We start from the raw sequence: 16,929 nt of genomic DNA, 5'->3' as shown, positions 1-16,929 counted from the left end.
GCCTGTCTGCTTTTAGACTTACGTCTGTTAAATTTGTAATATCAAAGGAAAAAAATGGCTTATGTTCTCTATTAGGCTTTCAGATTACACAGGTTCTGTCTAAATGTACCATGGAAAACTGCAATAGATTTGTTTATCTCAACATGTAGATGATATTCTGCTGTACACTGGATAGACATTTTGCTGCATACAGTGACAGCCACAGAGAAATACAACATGAATGGCACCATGTGAGTTTAGCATAACAGTTGTAACCAAAAAAAGGAAAAAAACCTATAGAAGCCATTTCCCTTGATTTAACAACTTGAAAAATCAATCCCTGCTTCTGAAACACTCTTGATTTTAAAATTCTCTTCTATTTCTTTCAAAATGAGTCCCTTCCCAGGAGAGACTGCATATTCTGAGTTGCAAGTTAAAGTTGATTTAAAAAATTAATGTTTGCAGAATAGGATCATAGGATAATTCAGTCTCTAAGAGATCTCAGAAGGTCGCTGGATGAACCTGCTGCTCAAGGAGGGTCAGTTCTGAGGCCAGCCCAGGTTGTTCAGGGCTTTATCCATTCAGGTGTTGAAAACTTTCAAGGGTGGAGACTGAACAATAAATGTTTATTCAAATACAGGCATTTGGCTGAACGTGCTCAAAACACCAAACCAGACCAGAACAAGCTTCTCCATTTCCTTGGCACACCTCTGCTGCAACTGTCCCTGCCAAATCATAAAGTGGCAAGTCTGGAACAACTCTGCATAGCAGGTGAAATGAACCTTAGAAAATCATTAAAGGACAAATCCAAACACCGCTGAAATCAACCAAGAGATGCCCTTAGTGTTTGTCTAGCCTCTCTAAGGGAAACGTTTTAGCAAATAACACCAATAAAAGGAAGTCTCTGATGGGATCAGGGCAGGTTCTGACTGCATTGCTCTTGTCAGGGATGGAGGAAGGCTGGGAGCTGAGTTCAGGTTAGGGAATGAGCAAAGCCTCCAAGTGTTGCTCTGTGTCCTGTGTTGGTCTTGGGAAATTGAGAAATTGAGAAAACCTCTATCATAAATATTTAAACTGAGAGAGTGGAGCAGTGCCTGTGTCCCATATCCATGCTGTATTTACTACCAAAAGTAGTAAATACTGATTCTTCCCCTTCTTTTCAGGAAGTCAAGCGTTGCTTCACTGAAAACAATGTAAAAACAGCCTAAGATGCAAAAGTCACTGATATAACTCTTCCTTAGAGCTCCTGCACTTCAGTTTTAATTGGGGAAAATAGTACAAAAATGAAACAGAGAAAAATTAAACCAATACTCCAAATATAGATATTTATAATCAGGCATATTACATACAATTTTTCCATCTTTTCACCAGGGTTCTCTCATTATCTGTGATGATAAAAAAGTGCTTACACAAGGATGAGTGATATTTTGATACAGATCTTTCAAAGAAAAGTGGTAATCCAAAGAAGTACTTTTCTAGAAATTAATACTTTGGATGTCTTACATCTGTCTTTTTAAAAAAATCACAAAATTCACAAGACCAAAATTAGGTACGTTTTTCAGGTTTAAAAAGTTAGCACTGTATTTCAGTGGGAGCCTGAAAACAAACCAAAACAAAAAGCATTTGAATTATAATAAGCAAAGATCTCATCCTAACAAAAAATTAAGTGCTGTTATGGGATTTCATTCAACCTTGCTCCTTACCAAAATACTTCAGGCCCAGTACAAGAATAAGTTGAATTTTTAAGCTGCATTATAAATAACCCCCTGACTCTAGGGGAACTTATTTGGAGATTATCAAGAAATAAAGAATTCAGCAGCACGTTAGTGGACATTGCAAAAGTGCATGAGAAGTCTAGAGCAGCTGCAACTATATTCTGGTTGTTAAATGGTTGTTTTGACATGGTTGATGTATTAGGTGTGCAGCATCAAACTTCCTGTCAGTAACATATGGGCAATCAATGTGTGCAAAAAATTAATCTTGAGTTTGTGGCATATTTGTAGCCATACGCTTTCTACCTGTCAATATAGTTCAAAGGAAATGAGTGAGGGAAGTTCAGTAGATGTGGCATCTCTCCCAGGTCTCATAGGATGGACAGAATGGTCTCACAGGTTTTACTTTGCATCATATATCATGCAGCACATCTGGGCAAAAGGACACTTGCTGTGGCAGTCCCAGGCACCATATGGTAAAGCAGCAGCAGCAAGCAGTGGCTTCATACTGTCACATTTATTTGTTTAATTGGCATTGCCCCTTCATCTCACTGATAATTTGGTGCTTACTCAATTTCACTTTTCTTCAGTGCAGTCATCACCTTGCATCTTTCAACATGGTCAACTTTCACTTTTCTTCCCACTCAAACCACAATGAGATTCAGACATAAAGTGTTGTACAAACATCAAATCTGCATGTGCTTTTGTGTGCGTGTGTCTGTCCAAACAATTCTTAAAAAACACTAGCTGGCATATTTTTTTACTTCAGTTTTCAAGATACTCCTTCAGCAGCAAAATCACCTAAATCAGAGAGGGACACTATGCCAGTATTTGGGGTTGGGCTCAAGTCCTTTCCTAAGCGAACTTGAGTTTCTTCAGCATCTTGACTGTAGGAGTAAGAGGCTGGTTCAGTACAGGGCTGAGTAGCCACAGTTCCAGTGTATCTGCAGTCCTGCTGGCCATCTTCAGGCAGTTCAGCTGGTTCTCCTGGTAAAGCTGGCATTAACCAGGCAGGTTCAGAGAGCTGAGAAGGTGACTTCAGCACTGCTACAGATGAAGCCGGTAAAGGCAGCACTTTAGGGTAGGAGGCATAGGGAGAACTCATAACTTCTGAAGAGGGAGGCTGTGACAAGTTCCCTTCTGAGGAAGGGACTGAGACTTGAATGTAATTGCCAGTTTCTGGGTCATAAAATGTCTTTAAACTAACTTCAGCTGGTAAATCAACCACATAGTATTGACCAGAGTCAGGGTCTTGGAGGAGTTTACGCTGGGTTGAAGAGGGTGAAGGGCTTACTGCTGCTGCACCGTTGGGTCTTCCTGTGCTGTTTTCTGTGGGAGTAAAAGTTGAATGAGGGGCAGGATTGAGAGAAGAGTCTGCCAAGGGTGAAGGAGATGCTAGTGTCTGTCCAGAGTGAGAAGGCTTTCTCCTTACACCATCTGTATGCTCAGTCTGATGTTTCTTCTGCTGGTCTTGCATTTTCTTTCTCCTACTTGCCAGCTTTTTGGCACGCCGCAGAGCCTTTTCTGTTTTTGGTGGCACAGCAGGAGGCTTGCCTGCTGCTCTCTCCCCAAGTCCCCTGGGCTCCAGTCTCTCAGTTTCCCCTGCAGAACTGGAAAGCAGGTTCCTCCGTGCTGAATCAAGTATCTCTTCTGCAGACATATCAGCATGGCTCTTTAGTGCCATGTTCAGCACGGCAGGATTTATAACATCCTCTGTCTCTCTAAGGCCAGACATTGTTGGTTTGTCTGATGAACTGGCAGCAAAAGAGTGCATTGTGCTGCCTGACCTGGGGCTTGTATCAGCAGAGCATTCAAGACTGTCTAACAAAACTGGTTCTGCATGTAGGATGTCCTCTAAAGCTTCATGGGATACAGGAGAATACATGTGGTCCTCTGATATGGAGCCAGTCACAGGAGAAATTGTCTCTCTAGTGATTATTTTTTTTGCACAAGAGCCACCTCTGCGATCAGATAAATGATGATTCTTAAAGTAATTTGTCTTTTTTCCTGTGGGATAGCTGGGGTTGTTTTGCTCTTGGTCATTTTCCAGACCTAAATTTGTCTGTGTTAAGCTGTGTCTTGCCTTCTTCATCTGGGCCTTCTCTTTCCTTCTGCAGACACTTTCCTCATTCGTTTTTCCAACTTTATTTAACAAAGCACAAGTCTCTTCATCTTCTTCCGTCAGCTTCCCTAATGAAAAGCTCTCTGTGTCTTCCAGAAGACTGGGATCCAGTGTTTCTGAAGTAGATCCAGGCTTTTTTTTTCCCTCTGTCAGTTGCTCCTTCTCTCACGTTCTGCTGCCCTCTGCATCCTGATGCCGACCAGCTGACCTCCTGGGCATGCAACATGTTTCGGTGCTGCCTGTTGTGCTCTGCTGGGGGCATAAACCTACTTTCCATTTCCTTATAACTGCTGCTCACTGTGTCATCCAGGGAAAAGGACCTGAACAGAGGCAGCTTGACAGCCCTTATTACCTGAGGTGACTTGAATGTGTTATCTTTAATCTTAAACAGACTGGGTTTGGTTGAGCTTGAAGATGGTGGTATTTGTGTTTCCTCAGGCCTGGGGATGGACATGTCCTTTACATTGCCAGAAGCAGAATCCATGCTTTTGGCCTCTTCCTTTTTCTCTCTCCTTGGTTTCTCTTTCACCAAGCTCTTCTCTTCATTGCCAGTAACCTTCCCCTCCCTCTTCTCTGCTGCACCACTACCTGTGCTGATACAAGCATAATATTGCAGTTCATCTTCCTCAGCCTCTTTCCCTCTCTCTATGTGGTTTTTCTGACTGTCTGCACCCATTTCACTCTTAGTGCTCTGGCTTTCCTGAAGGCATGCCTTCTGCATCAGGGGCACCAGTGGAAATGGCTCCTCCTGAAGTGGCTGTTCTACCGTGGAGACAAAAGATTGCTCTGAAGAACTAGTACTTCTTTTACCTTGTGCTTCATGGCTGGGTACCATCACGTTGGTTTGGGTATCACTGTAAGGCACATCCTTTACTTGTGAAAGTTGTTTTGGGAGTGCTTTGAAGGCAAACTTTTCATTCTGAATAGCAGCCCGTCTATGATTTTCCTCACCTGGGACACTGAGATTTTGCATGGACTGCCCAGATGTTGTATCTACATTGTCTCTACTGAATGGTTTCAGTGCTGGATGCTGCAGACATTTTCTTAAATCAGGTTCATTTGATTCATATCTGAACAAGGAGGAGTTTTCATTATCCCTTGTGTTTTTAACTAGATCTTTGTGTTTTGAATTGTCTTGCTGCAAGCTGTCTCCAGTCTGGTAAAATAAAAGATCCGTTGCTGTCTGGGGTGAACTCAAACTCAGATAATTGTCTGTAAAGTGTCCAGTTAAATCAGTTTTATTGTCCTTTTCGAGGATGTTGTCAGACAATACAGTGGCTATATCACTCAATTCATCTTTCTCTGCAATATTTTTGTTACTTTTTTCTTGTGAAGTCGAAAGCGAGGCATTCATTTTTGTACTCTCCTGTATATTTTCCCTAGCTTTGTTTTTCTCCTCAAAGGCCCTTAACAGGGGAGAAGGGGTATAAATGCTTTTAACACGTTTACGCACATCCTTCAAGTTGAATAACAGGCTTGATGCTTTCGATTTGTAACTATCTCGATACCTGTAGTCGCTAAATGTGCTCCCCTCTTGGTCTCCCGACGTCGTGCTCTCCGTGGGAGGAGGTGTCAGCAGGATCAGCTCACTTTCAACAGCATCCACCTGCTTTGGTGGTATGATGGGTGTTAAGAGTTCAGTGATGTTGAAGGAGGGACTCATTGATCCAGGGGAATTTACCTGTTTAACCAGGGGAATCACATCCAGATCAGGTTCAGCACCATTTGCCTTTTCGGACAACGAGCACGTCTCATCACTGGCTGTGAACTTCTCCTTTGAAGTGTCTCTTTTCTCTGCTGCCCTTTTTACAGCCCTCTCTCTCCTCCAAGGTGGACAGGTTTTGCCCAGTTGGGGACTGAGGGCCTCCTCTTCGGTTAAGGTGACCAGGGGTCTCGGTGGAGGTGGGCTAGGTGCCTGGGACATGGGTGAGGGTGAGACCATCCTGTAGGACACAGACTGGGGTGACACAGAGGCCTGGGACAAGGCAGGTGGGGAAAGTTGAGCTGGCATTGGGGGTGGTGGCACAGGAGGAGCTTCAGGGCTAGGGGGTGTTGGGGGATGGCTCTGTTGGGCCATCCCAGCGGGAAGTGCCTGTGGGACAGGGGGTGGCCGAGGAGGACCCTGGTGCACATGGATCCTTGGGGGGGGTACAGGAGGAAGAGCAGCAGGAAATTCAGTCTTTGAAGTGGGAGAGCCCTGAGGTACACATACAGCTGGGAGAGGGATGCTGAAAGCAGCCTCTAGTGGAGTTGGCTTCGTCTCAAGCTCCTTCTCCTGCTTCTTAGCAACAGTGGTCTTGACAGGTGGCAATTTATGTTCATGTGTGTGGCATCCTTTAATAAATGGTGCTTCTTCCAGGTATGTAAGACCTTCCTTTTTCATTTTTATATCAACAGATTTTTCCTTTTCAGTCAGTTTTTTGTGATGAACATTCCATGATTCAAAAGCACTATTCTCACTGTGAAGAAAATTACCTTTTTTTGCTGGCTCATGAACTTTCACACTTCTGTTTTTTAAAGCCTTTTTAGAAGAACGGGAAAAATTTGACTTGGCCACTTTTGACATCTCAATCAGCACAGGATAACAACCATCAGAGCCACCATAACTCATGTCTATTTTATTAGGTCTTTTCTGCAGCTCATGTTTGCCACTGGGACAGGGGCTACCTTGATGAGCCTCAGAAAATTCAGGAAGTTCCTTGCGGATGTTTAAAATGTCTGTGTCATCCCAGCAAGCTGTATCGTTTCCATGATTTAATTTACATTTTTGAAAGCTATTCTTATTGGGCTGCTTAATGGCTATCAGGGAACCTCCTGACCCTTGGTCTGCAGTCTTATCAAATGTCCTAATTAATGAGGACACTTTTGAAACATGTTTATTGTTCCTTGTAGCAGGGACTGGCAAATTCAGCTTTTTCCTTTCCGTGGCAAAGGTGTTATTTTTAGCAATCCCTTTCTCCTCCTGAGCACACTTTGGTAACTGCTGGAATGTGGAAGCCCATATTGCATGTTCATTGTTTCTTGCTGTTAGCTTGTTACAGACGTTGCTTTTCTTGATGGTATGGTTTAATGTGTCTGGGTGAAATTTAGCAGAGAACTGGAGGGCGAAGTCAGGTGAAATGGCAAGATCTGGTTCATTGTAAGAGTCATCGAGTTCTGCCACACACAAACTCTTGAAAGCCCTGTCCGTGAGGCTGCTCACCTCTCTGTCCGTGTCATCCAAGAGACTCCCAATACTTGAGGAGTCACTATGTCCTTCTGTATGTTTCTTATTTCCCTGCATTGTTCATGGGAATCATGAATGAATTTTCCAAAGGATTAATTTCAGGTGTCAAACAGGCAGATCGCTGTGTGAGGTGGTTCCAGCTGTTTGCAATTCACAAGCACAAAGCGGGTCCTTGAGACAGTGCTGCTGCACATCGATTCATCTTATGGAATTGCTGAAGGATACTTTAATCTCTGCAAAGCCCAAAATTGTAAATTATCATTTTTCTATATTAACACTATCAGACATAGATATATCAGTCACTGACTAATTTGCTCCTACACGTATTCTAAACAAGATCCTAAGCAATGCAATAAACAACATGAAAAATAATTGTTATTTTGGTTAATTCAAGTAGCTCATGGTATATAGCTTACTTTCTGGAAAGTGCCATTAAAAAAGTGGTTTCACCTCAGATTCTTTACTTAGGCTCTTGAACAAGGATATAAAAGCCAAATTTCATGTACTTTCCTTCCAATACCTCTAACCATAAACACTTTTAAGTGCTCTGTATATATTTATCAAGGAGGGTTAGCCATTTTTTGGACAGGAAGAATTAGTAATAAAAAGTGAGAAAGCTTATTTTAAAAAAAGAATGTCACTGGGTACATCATTGCACACCGTGCCCAAAACAAAATAAAAGTTCATAAAACTTACTTGGCAGGACTTCATAACTATAATTTCAAATATTTTGTGAAAAATGAAGTTATTGTAGAAGATTCTATTCTTACTTATCTGTTAGATCATGACTGTGGAAAACGAAGCCTATAGGGATGAACCTGCTTGTATTCAGGCTGGAACTTTCCCATGACAACTACCCTGAGCAGAACTCTTCTTTGAGAAAGCAGAACAGCACCACAGGTAAAGAGGATTTACTGCTCATTAGCATGTTCCCAGCATATATCGCTGGGGTAAAAATCCTTTAGCCTCCCGTATCTAGATATGGTTGGATTGGCACACTGAAACTGAAGAGGCTGCTAATATCAGCTTAGCCAGCAGACGGCAGGAGTGCCTAGGGGACTCTAGCAGACCCACTAAAGGAGCACAGAGAACATTTGGTTTCAGTTCCAGAACTGCTGAGAGCAAAAGGTAATCCATTCAACACAATTATAAAATATCACAGCCTTCCATTAATCTCTGATTATGACCCACAGCATTGTGGGTTTTGTCTACCTCCACATCAATCTGAAGACCAGATGGGGGAATCTTTGGAACAGGTACAAGCAAAAGAGAAGTTTCAGCTGTACTTGAAATCTATACACTAAAACTGTTTTAAAGTTTAGTCTGTAAGCTCTTTAGATACTTATTTCCAACATTCAAGGGCTTATGCAGGGTATTGACTAAAGTACAGTGAGATTCAGTTTAAAAGCACATTCAAGAGCTGGCTAAACCCCACTCCTTAAAGCCTGATCTGTATCTCCATTTCCTAATACAATTGTCTCGTGAACTTGTGATGAGCTGGAACACCACAGTTCATATCTAGAGCAGCTTCTAGCTTCTATAAAACTGAAAGCTGTTCCATCCCACGCTTCGATCTACTGCACAGCTAAGCAACAAAATCCAGATCCAGATTTCAGCCCCTTCAGCTATCCAAATCCATGATTCCACTTTGGTCCATCACAGTGAGACCCTTGGAAAGGGCACCTTTTCCCCTACAAGGACTCAGTGCTGGTCAAAGTACAAAAAATCAGAGGAACTGGGCTTAATCAGCTGAATTACTCAGGATCAGTTGTTTCTTCAGATGAGAACATTCCTCACCTTCCTTTTTTATTTTAAAAAAACCCCTTTTTATTTAAAAAAAACCCTTTTTATTTTAAAAAACCTATTATTAGACTCAAAGTATCATAGTGAATCTTGATTCTGTCCTTTCAGCCATACAATTCCTATGACTTATGCACAGCTAAAATAGATTTTCACCAGAAATAAAATGAGCTTGATAGAGCTTCTACATTTCACTTTGGACAAAGATTTTTCCAAAATCAGTTTCACTCCTCCCACCACACATGGATTTTTGTGTCTAAAATGCAGCAAGAAAAAAAAGAGGAGACAAATGAAAGGCCATCCTGCTCTTGGTTTTGATTCTTGACTGTTATATAAGTGGGAAGCATAGGTACATACCTGCCACGTGATTTTGCTTCTCATCTTTAGAACTGTTTCTCATGCTTGTATTTGCCTTCATTTATGACCATCTTTAGTGATTAGAAATAGTCCAGTGATGTAGATTTGACAGTAGTGCCCCAGAATAGTTCTGACCTTCAGCATTTTTCTTGATCTTAAGTGAACTCTGCAATTTGAAAACAAAGATATTTGTTTGTATGATCTGAAGATTGTCTCATGCTGCATTCATTCACTTAGTCGTTCATTCACATTTTGCGAACATTTTCAGAGCAATTTGCAGGATTTCTTACCAAAAGAGACAGGCATCCATCCCAGAGTGATAATAACCACATACCTTGAGGGTTTGGTAGCTTGTGGAGTGCAGTCAGGTTCCTAGCAAACAACTACCACAACCTCCAGCACTCTCTGGTAGCCCCAGCAGGGACTAAGAGCTTGAGTGAGGATTGTTTCCTGGTAGTTTGTCTGTTGCAAAAGCTGGGTGAGGTCTCCAGGCTGAAAAGAGAGGTTGTGCCAGATGACTTCCCTGCTGCTGTCTACGTCCCTGCTGTGCCACCTTTTCAGAGGCACTGCAGAGGAAAATGTGTGTCTCCACTTGCATGTGAATTCTTGTTGTCAACGAATATAGGCAGACGTCAGTCTGGCAGACTGGGAACCAATGTAGCTGAGGTCTGAAAGTCCACCCTCAGGAAGGACAGTTGTCAGTGTTAGTTTAGGGACAAGTCAGAGCTTTTTATGGCCAGTTTAAGGCACCTGAGTAAAAAAAAAAAAAAAAGCAAATTAAAAAACCCAATGCTATGCCTGGTTGCAGCCAGATATAAAAGGCCGTCCTCATGGCAGAGATGTGTACTCAGTTATCTCTTTGCTCAGAGGTTAAATTACAATTTTACTACTTCTGTGCTACCCTTAACTGTGCAAAGCCAACACAGCTGTAGGAGATTGCAATTATGTTCTGGCTCACTCATCAACAGGGCTGTTGACTAAATTCCAGTGGCACAGTGTTTATCACTATTTATTGGTGGTGGTGCCTGAACTAGGAGGAAGCTTGGCTTTCAGACCTCGTGGACAGAGGTCTGAAGAAACACCTCATCCTTTGTAAACTGAGAACATTTGCTGAAAAGTGAGTAGGGTAACAATAAACATGGACATCATGATGTAATCTCAGCAATTATTTTCCTAGATGGAGTCACTGCTACAAAAACAACTCAGCGCCACTGATTAAAAAAAAAAAATTAGCTACTGTCACTGTCTCTGAGACCTTTGTGAAGATCCTTGTCTTGCCTGCCCTTAACACTGGTAGTTGGACAGTGTAATGTTTCAAGCTGGAAAAGCTGAATCTACACAGTGTTCAAGGTGCAGATCACTACTGGGACTGGACAGAAACTACATCACTGTACTGACCTATCTATCCCTTGTAAATCTATGATGGTAACTTCTGAAGTTCGGGCAAAGAAGTTCTTCATGGCTGGTTTCATAATTTGGTGAAGTCCCGTTTCTTTACCATTTTAGACAAACAGAGCAGCCAGCAAGCAACGTGCAGTGTTTGAGCTCAGGTGAGGATTCAGATAATTCTAACATTTTAAGAAGGTCTCAATCTAGTCTGTTTTCAAGACAGAGGAAAGCAATGCTGGGCATTTGGAACTCCTTGAGAAACACTGAGAAACATCTGAGGTGTTTGCAGTGGGCATCATCTGATACGTGCTACTGAAAAAGCTTGCATGAACGCATAGACTTCAAGGAGCTTCATCAGAAACCAGCCTTCCCTCTCTTTTAAATAGAAGGCTTTTTTTCAGTGGCTCTCTTAACTGCCTAGCAAGTTGTGATGAAGAGGTTGAATTACAGACTATTCCTGGCCTGGCACAGACTGAATGTCAACTTTTTTCACTAGACAGGAGCTGGGCAAACCAGCAAACTTGGCTGAAGGGTGTGACATCACTGCTGCAGAGATATATAAAGGAGTAGTTGGTTCCCCCACCCCCCTTGGGCTGGTATTTGGCTGAAATGTTGTGCCATTGAGACATTGCGGTGGCATTTTGGCAGTGCTCTTGGGAGCTGTGTAGCAGTCTGAAGTCAGCAGCACTGCATTCCCCTTGGGGATGGGACGGGAAGAGAGAGAGAGATGGTTTTAAGTTTTATTTTTTCATCTTTGTAAGCTGGTTTCTTTATGTGGTGCACTCTGTATGGCATCCATCTAGAGCTCCAGCCCATAACTCAGAGCCTTGGCTGAGGTTTATTCAGTGGCATGCACGCTGCTCCTTTGCACCTCCAGGGGCTCATTGTGCCAATAAATAGTTAGTGCTTCTTACCATGGGAAACAGGAGAATCCCAATGAATGGATCACTTTTTTGCATAGGTTTGCTCATGGCACACACGGGAGCTCAGAGAGAGGAGATGAGAGGAATGGCCAGGAACAGGGCTGCTCAGCTACGTGTCATCAGGCTGAGACAACACTCCCAGCTGACGCAGCTCCTCAGCAGCCTGAGCAGGGCTGGCTCAGTGAGCTCACTTGGATACCGCTGGAAAATCAGTCGTAGCAGAACCGGTCAGGGTGGAAATGGCTACTGAGGGTGCCACTGTCGGTCAGTGATCACAGTGCCACTGACTTCACTGTGCATTTAGGAAAACAGGCAAAAAGGTGTCACTCTGCGAGTCCCTGTTAGAGAAAGGGAGCCAGAAGGATATCCAGGACAAATAAAAAAAGCCCATAGTCTGGTGTGGAATACCCAAACATCCCTCGTGGTGGGATGCTTGGGTTGCCAAGGGTCTGTGGGCTGGTCACGTTGGGCTGCATCAGAGCCCAATGTTCTCTCTGATTTGCCCTGTGGCCTGGGATGCTCCAGGCATGCTGCCTCTGTGGGCAGCCACCAGCGCACAGGGACCAGAGGGAGGATCACAACACCCTTCTCAAGGAGGGAGATATAGTGGTGCTTCAGCCACATTCCCCTGAATTGTCAAGGAAGGCAGCTTCTGGATTAAGATGATCAGAAGATGAAAGCTGTTAGCACAAACCTCCATTTCCCTCATCAGACAAGATCACTTTCATCTACCATCTTTGTGGTCATAAAGGGTAGACAAAATGAATTATTCTGCTTGGGGAAAGGGAAACCACTTTGCTCAAATACAAATACCTACTCCAGCTGATGGAGGGAGCAAAACTGGATCTATTCAGCTTACGGTGAAGATCCCAAACAGTGACAGAAATGATGAGCATAGAACAAGTTGATTTCAGCTATTCCAGCATCAGATCTTTGATCACTGCACTGGAAAGCAATGTGAAGGAACCATGTGTCTGAACCAAAACAGTGTAGACCAGGTCCGCTCCCCTTGATGGTTGGTTTGGCCCAGCAATTGTGTCTCGAACAGCTTGTCCTGGCCCAGAGGAGAGACTGTTCTTGACTTTGGGCCAACTTCTGTTCTCAGTTACACTGGTATAAATCTAGAGTCATTCTACTGACGTCAGTAGAATAACTGAGAACAGAACTGGTGACTCTAAATACATCTACTTCCTAAGCCAACACTGGTGCACTATCCAGAAGTCTACACAAGTAACTGTAACCACAGTAAAGTGAAATCCAACATCTCTGAAGAGCCAAACCTCACCCCCATGTGGCATTCAGACCAACATGCAAAGGAAAGGGATTTGGAACTGACACCACATTGCTATGCCACCAAATCATGTCCTCTGGACCATTGTGATTTTCTAACCTGTATCACTCACCACTGACGATAGCTGTGCATTTGGGATAAAGCAATTTTGCTCTTTTCTGCAATATTCACTGGAATACTTAGACATGAGTGGTGTGGTAGATGTTGTGCAGTCCCAGACTGGACCACTAGAGCTGGCTGTCAGTATGAACAGGACAATATTATCTTTTGGAGATGTGTTTGTGTGTGTGTGTGATAAATGGATGTTCTCATCTAGACTGTTTTTGAAATTGCACATGGAATAAAGATTCTGAAGAGAAATTAAAATATAAATTTCAACATTTAATTGAGATTTTTTTAAAAAATATTTTCATTTCAGATTATTTTAATGCTATAGATCATGAAAAGTAGCATGTAATATATATCATAATAGTTAAAATAGTATATTATTACTGTCCTTAAGCCAGAGAGGGTGTATGCTTTCTACCATTAACTGAAACTTTTTATTTTATTTTCTACATCAAACAATACTTCAATGGTATTGCAACCGAGAGTGTGATCTTGTTTTGAAATTTTCCTTAATAAATATTCCAAATGATAAAAAAAACTAAATTCCAATTATCTTTCCAGGGGAAATATCATAAAAATGAATATGATTGTGATTTTATTTGTTTAAACAAACTATTTTTTCCTGAAGATAGCGTAAGTCTTTTTTTTCCCAACAAGCTCTACGGAAGCCAGTGCACCTGTTACCACGAGAGCTGGAACCAGGGACTCAACAGACTCATAGCTCAGGGAGGGTCAGTGCAACCTGGTGGAAGCACATATGCAAGAAGGGAATGTTCTTAGCTAATGACTGTGTGTTGTGTATCCTGCTCTGTGCCCTTTCCTCAAAGGATGTGAACCTCTTCCAGGTCCCATCTGGAACGCTTACCTCTTCAGCTCAGACCACAAAGCCTCAGGGACTGGGAGATGAAGACCTCATGTGAAGAAAAATAGGAGGAACAGAGACTGCTTGCGACAGCTATGAAGAATCATGGAAGTCTCTCTACCTTTCCCTTTCTGGTTCAATGGCAAAGACCCAACAGTTATTTCCAGCTGGTCTCTGGACCGCCTTTCCCCATGTCCTCCAAATGCCCCATCCTGCCAAGAGGCCTGTCAAGTCTGGAAGAAGGAGATGTCTCTCAGAAAGGGTTGTATCCAGGTTGAGGCTTTCTTGCAACTCCTGTTCACTCCTTCCATTACCTGAGCCCTATATGGGGGCTTTGCAGAGCCAGAAACATGCAGATATGGTGGAGGAAGTCAGAGGCACAGAGCACATGACTAACACAAGCAAAGGGCAGGTGCAGCACTTGACAAACAGCACGAGTCTACAAGAATCACAAGGCAAAGGGCTGGTGCTCTTCCTATGACCTGAAGTCAGCACAGACAAGTGACATTTAAGCAACTGAACTCAAACAGTGCACTTCTTGGCATTAAATGTCTATCTGGAAAAGGCCACTGTCTGTAACCAGGTGAGTCATTGTATACTGAGATATTTATACAGCTCCCCAGTAATACGGTACATGAACACCTCGTGGCTGTTTATTCTTACAAAAAACTCTCTCACTGCAAGCAGGATTTCTGTCTCATTTACAGATCAGCAACTAAGGCCTGGGCTGATCTGCCCAACTGACTGATTGACTCAAGATCAAACAGGGCATCTGTGGCTGGGAACCAAATATATGTTTTCTGAATCACACATGAAGAGCTTAAGCTTTTTCAAGGTAAAATTGTGCCTCACTGCTGCTCTTCATTGGGTGTGGTACTTTCCCTCGAGCCTCTACAAAAAACAAGCCTTCAGCTGAGTGTGGTACTGTAGCTTGGAATAGTGTAGTGAAATCCATCCAGATTTGCAGGTGACAGACTCAGTCAAAGATCTCAGCTCTGCCTCAGGTGCTTGATACCTGAATCTCTCTGAGGTCATGAAGATTCAAGCTTTCCTTGCTGGTTCAAGGTGACAACTGACATTGCACTGGTACAGTCTCCTCACTGAGCACTGACCAGATTTTGGCTCATGAGGCAGGTATTCATCTCCTTTCATTCAGTCTCAAGCAAGGCTTAGAAGATGAAAGCTTCTTTTTCTGAGTTGGAGAAAGGAAAATTTCCCATGGTAGATGGGAAACTGTAGGGTACCATAGAATCACAATGGCTAGAGACAGGAGATAACAAAATGGGGAGGGAAGAAAAATATGTGGACAAGAAAACAAATGTAATGGCTTGGATGCCTTGTAAAAGAGCATGCCAGACAGTTCCAGCCCCTGTCATGGGAAAATTGTAATGATACCAGTAAATGTGTTGGACACAAGAGGGAAGCAGGTGTATTCTCTGCGACCTAGACAAGGAAATCTGCAGCTAGACACTGGCCATAGCTCACTTCTCTTTCCAGACTGGGGAATCTGAAACCATTCCCCACTTACATTGGCCTCCTCATCAGCCCCAGCACACCAATACCATCTGCACTGTCAAGTTTACACTTAAGACCATTTAAGCTTAAGACCATTTAAGCTTCTTGACAAAGGAAGTCTGATCCACACCCACTCACACAGGATACAGTCTCAGGAAATAACAGGCTTGCAGAAAACAAGTATTGTTCTTTTACTGGTAGTCTCACCTGCTCCTTTCCTTTGTATGTTCTGGATATTTCCTGGGTTTGGACAAGGATTTTGCTGAATCTTTTTTCTATAAAGAAAAGCATTCAAGTGATTTGTACATGCTAGGTTCAAAATTGTTTTGAGTTCTAAGTGGTTTTCTCACTCACGGAATTCCACAGGATTTAAGGACATGCAATATCCTGAAATACCCGACTTACATTAACAAAGACAAATATGTATATGTATCAGAGGGGGTAAGAGAAAGTGGAGGCTTTAGTTTTCAATTTTTTTCTTGGCTCAGGCTGCAGAAATAGAGCTATTTCTTACTTAAACCTTGCTACAGCTTTCAAGTGCAGTCAGAAGAGCTTACTTCTAGAGCTAGCAGCGTGGCAGGGAGGGAAATACACACTTACATGCATACCAGAACATATGACTCAAGCAGACAACCATCTATTCACATAACATCTTTCCTCTGATGACAAACTGCTCCTCAGCCATTTGTGATTATAACACAGCCATTCCAGTTGAAGGGCAAAAGCTGTGGCTTGCCTTACTCCTGCCTGCTATCTGGAAGATGGCCATGGGACAGCCATGCACCTATAGGAGGACTTGAGGAGAGCCCACCCGCCTTGCCCCCAGGTATTATCTCTGGAGGCCATATTATTTTCCTCCTTTTGAGGAGAAAAAGCCGGACACTGATCTTTTCCTGAGCAAGATGTAAGCTCCTTCCAGTTCCCTCATCACTGTGCAACAGGAGGGCTTTCTCATGGGAAATGCAGACTCCCTCTTCCTATTCAGAGATTGATTCATTGTTATGGTTTAATGGTGTGTCCCCAAGGCAATTCCTCATTCTTTTACAGTTAGTGCACGTGCTAAGTCATTCCTTGTGATTTATTCTCTAAAGGATATATACAGAAGACAGGAAGGAATATAGCAAGAATTTTAAGCAGAATCCACACTTGATCCCTAACAGACAGGCCAATGACTCTGGCTGAATCAATCCCTCAGAAACCTCAGTGATGCTGTCATCACAGTGCTTCTCCAGACCACCCCAACCCTCTGAAGAGCCCTGCAGGCAGGCAATAGCGTCACCGGCAGCCCAGTGCTGTCATCAGTCTCTTCTTCCTCAGTCTTTCTCCTCAATTCCTCCCCACACCCCACGTGGTGATTGTAGCTACATGTCTATAGCTTCATTAAATTCACAAGCCTGGTGAAAGAACAGTTTCTTAGTTTTGGAGAAGCAGACTAAGTCCTGATGTCACTACTTCACAGTAGATAAGTCAAAACATAGAGTCTCAGTGAACAACAACATCATGATGAGGAATGCTGCCCCACTGCACCAGCACAAACCCTGGACGTGGCTTCCAGGGTCTAGTTCCCTCTGAGCGTGCTGTTGCTCCTGCACCAACATCCCAGACAGTCCTGGGCACTTACTTTGATTTCTGCACAATGGAGCCC

The 16,929-nt window shown here is 43.0% G+C and overlaps 1 protein-coding gene across 1 annotated transcript; it reads right to left on the bottom strand.

The window, feature by feature from the left end:
• Window positions 1-2,463: 2,463 nt before the first annotated feature.
• Window positions 2,464-7,096, bottom strand: LOC104276898 (chromosome unknown open reading frame, human C10orf71). The gene is given in 2 exon segments (XM_009873367.1): window positions 2,464-3,952; window positions 3,954-7,096. Coding segments are annotated over 2 exon segments (4,632 nt in total).
• Between the last annotated feature and the right edge of the window lie 9,833 nt (window positions 7,097-16,929).

The sequence above is a fragment of the Apaloderma vittatum genome, unplaced genomic scaffold, assembly GCF_000703405.1.
Source record: "Apaloderma vittatum isolate BGI_N311 unplaced genomic scaffold, ASM70340v1 scaffold9107, whole genome shotgun sequence".
Classification (NCBI taxonomy): domain Eukaryota; kingdom Metazoa; phylum Chordata; class Aves; order Trogoniformes; family Trogonidae; genus Apaloderma; species Apaloderma vittatum.
This window is presented reverse-complemented; position numbering and strand designations above follow the sequence as displayed.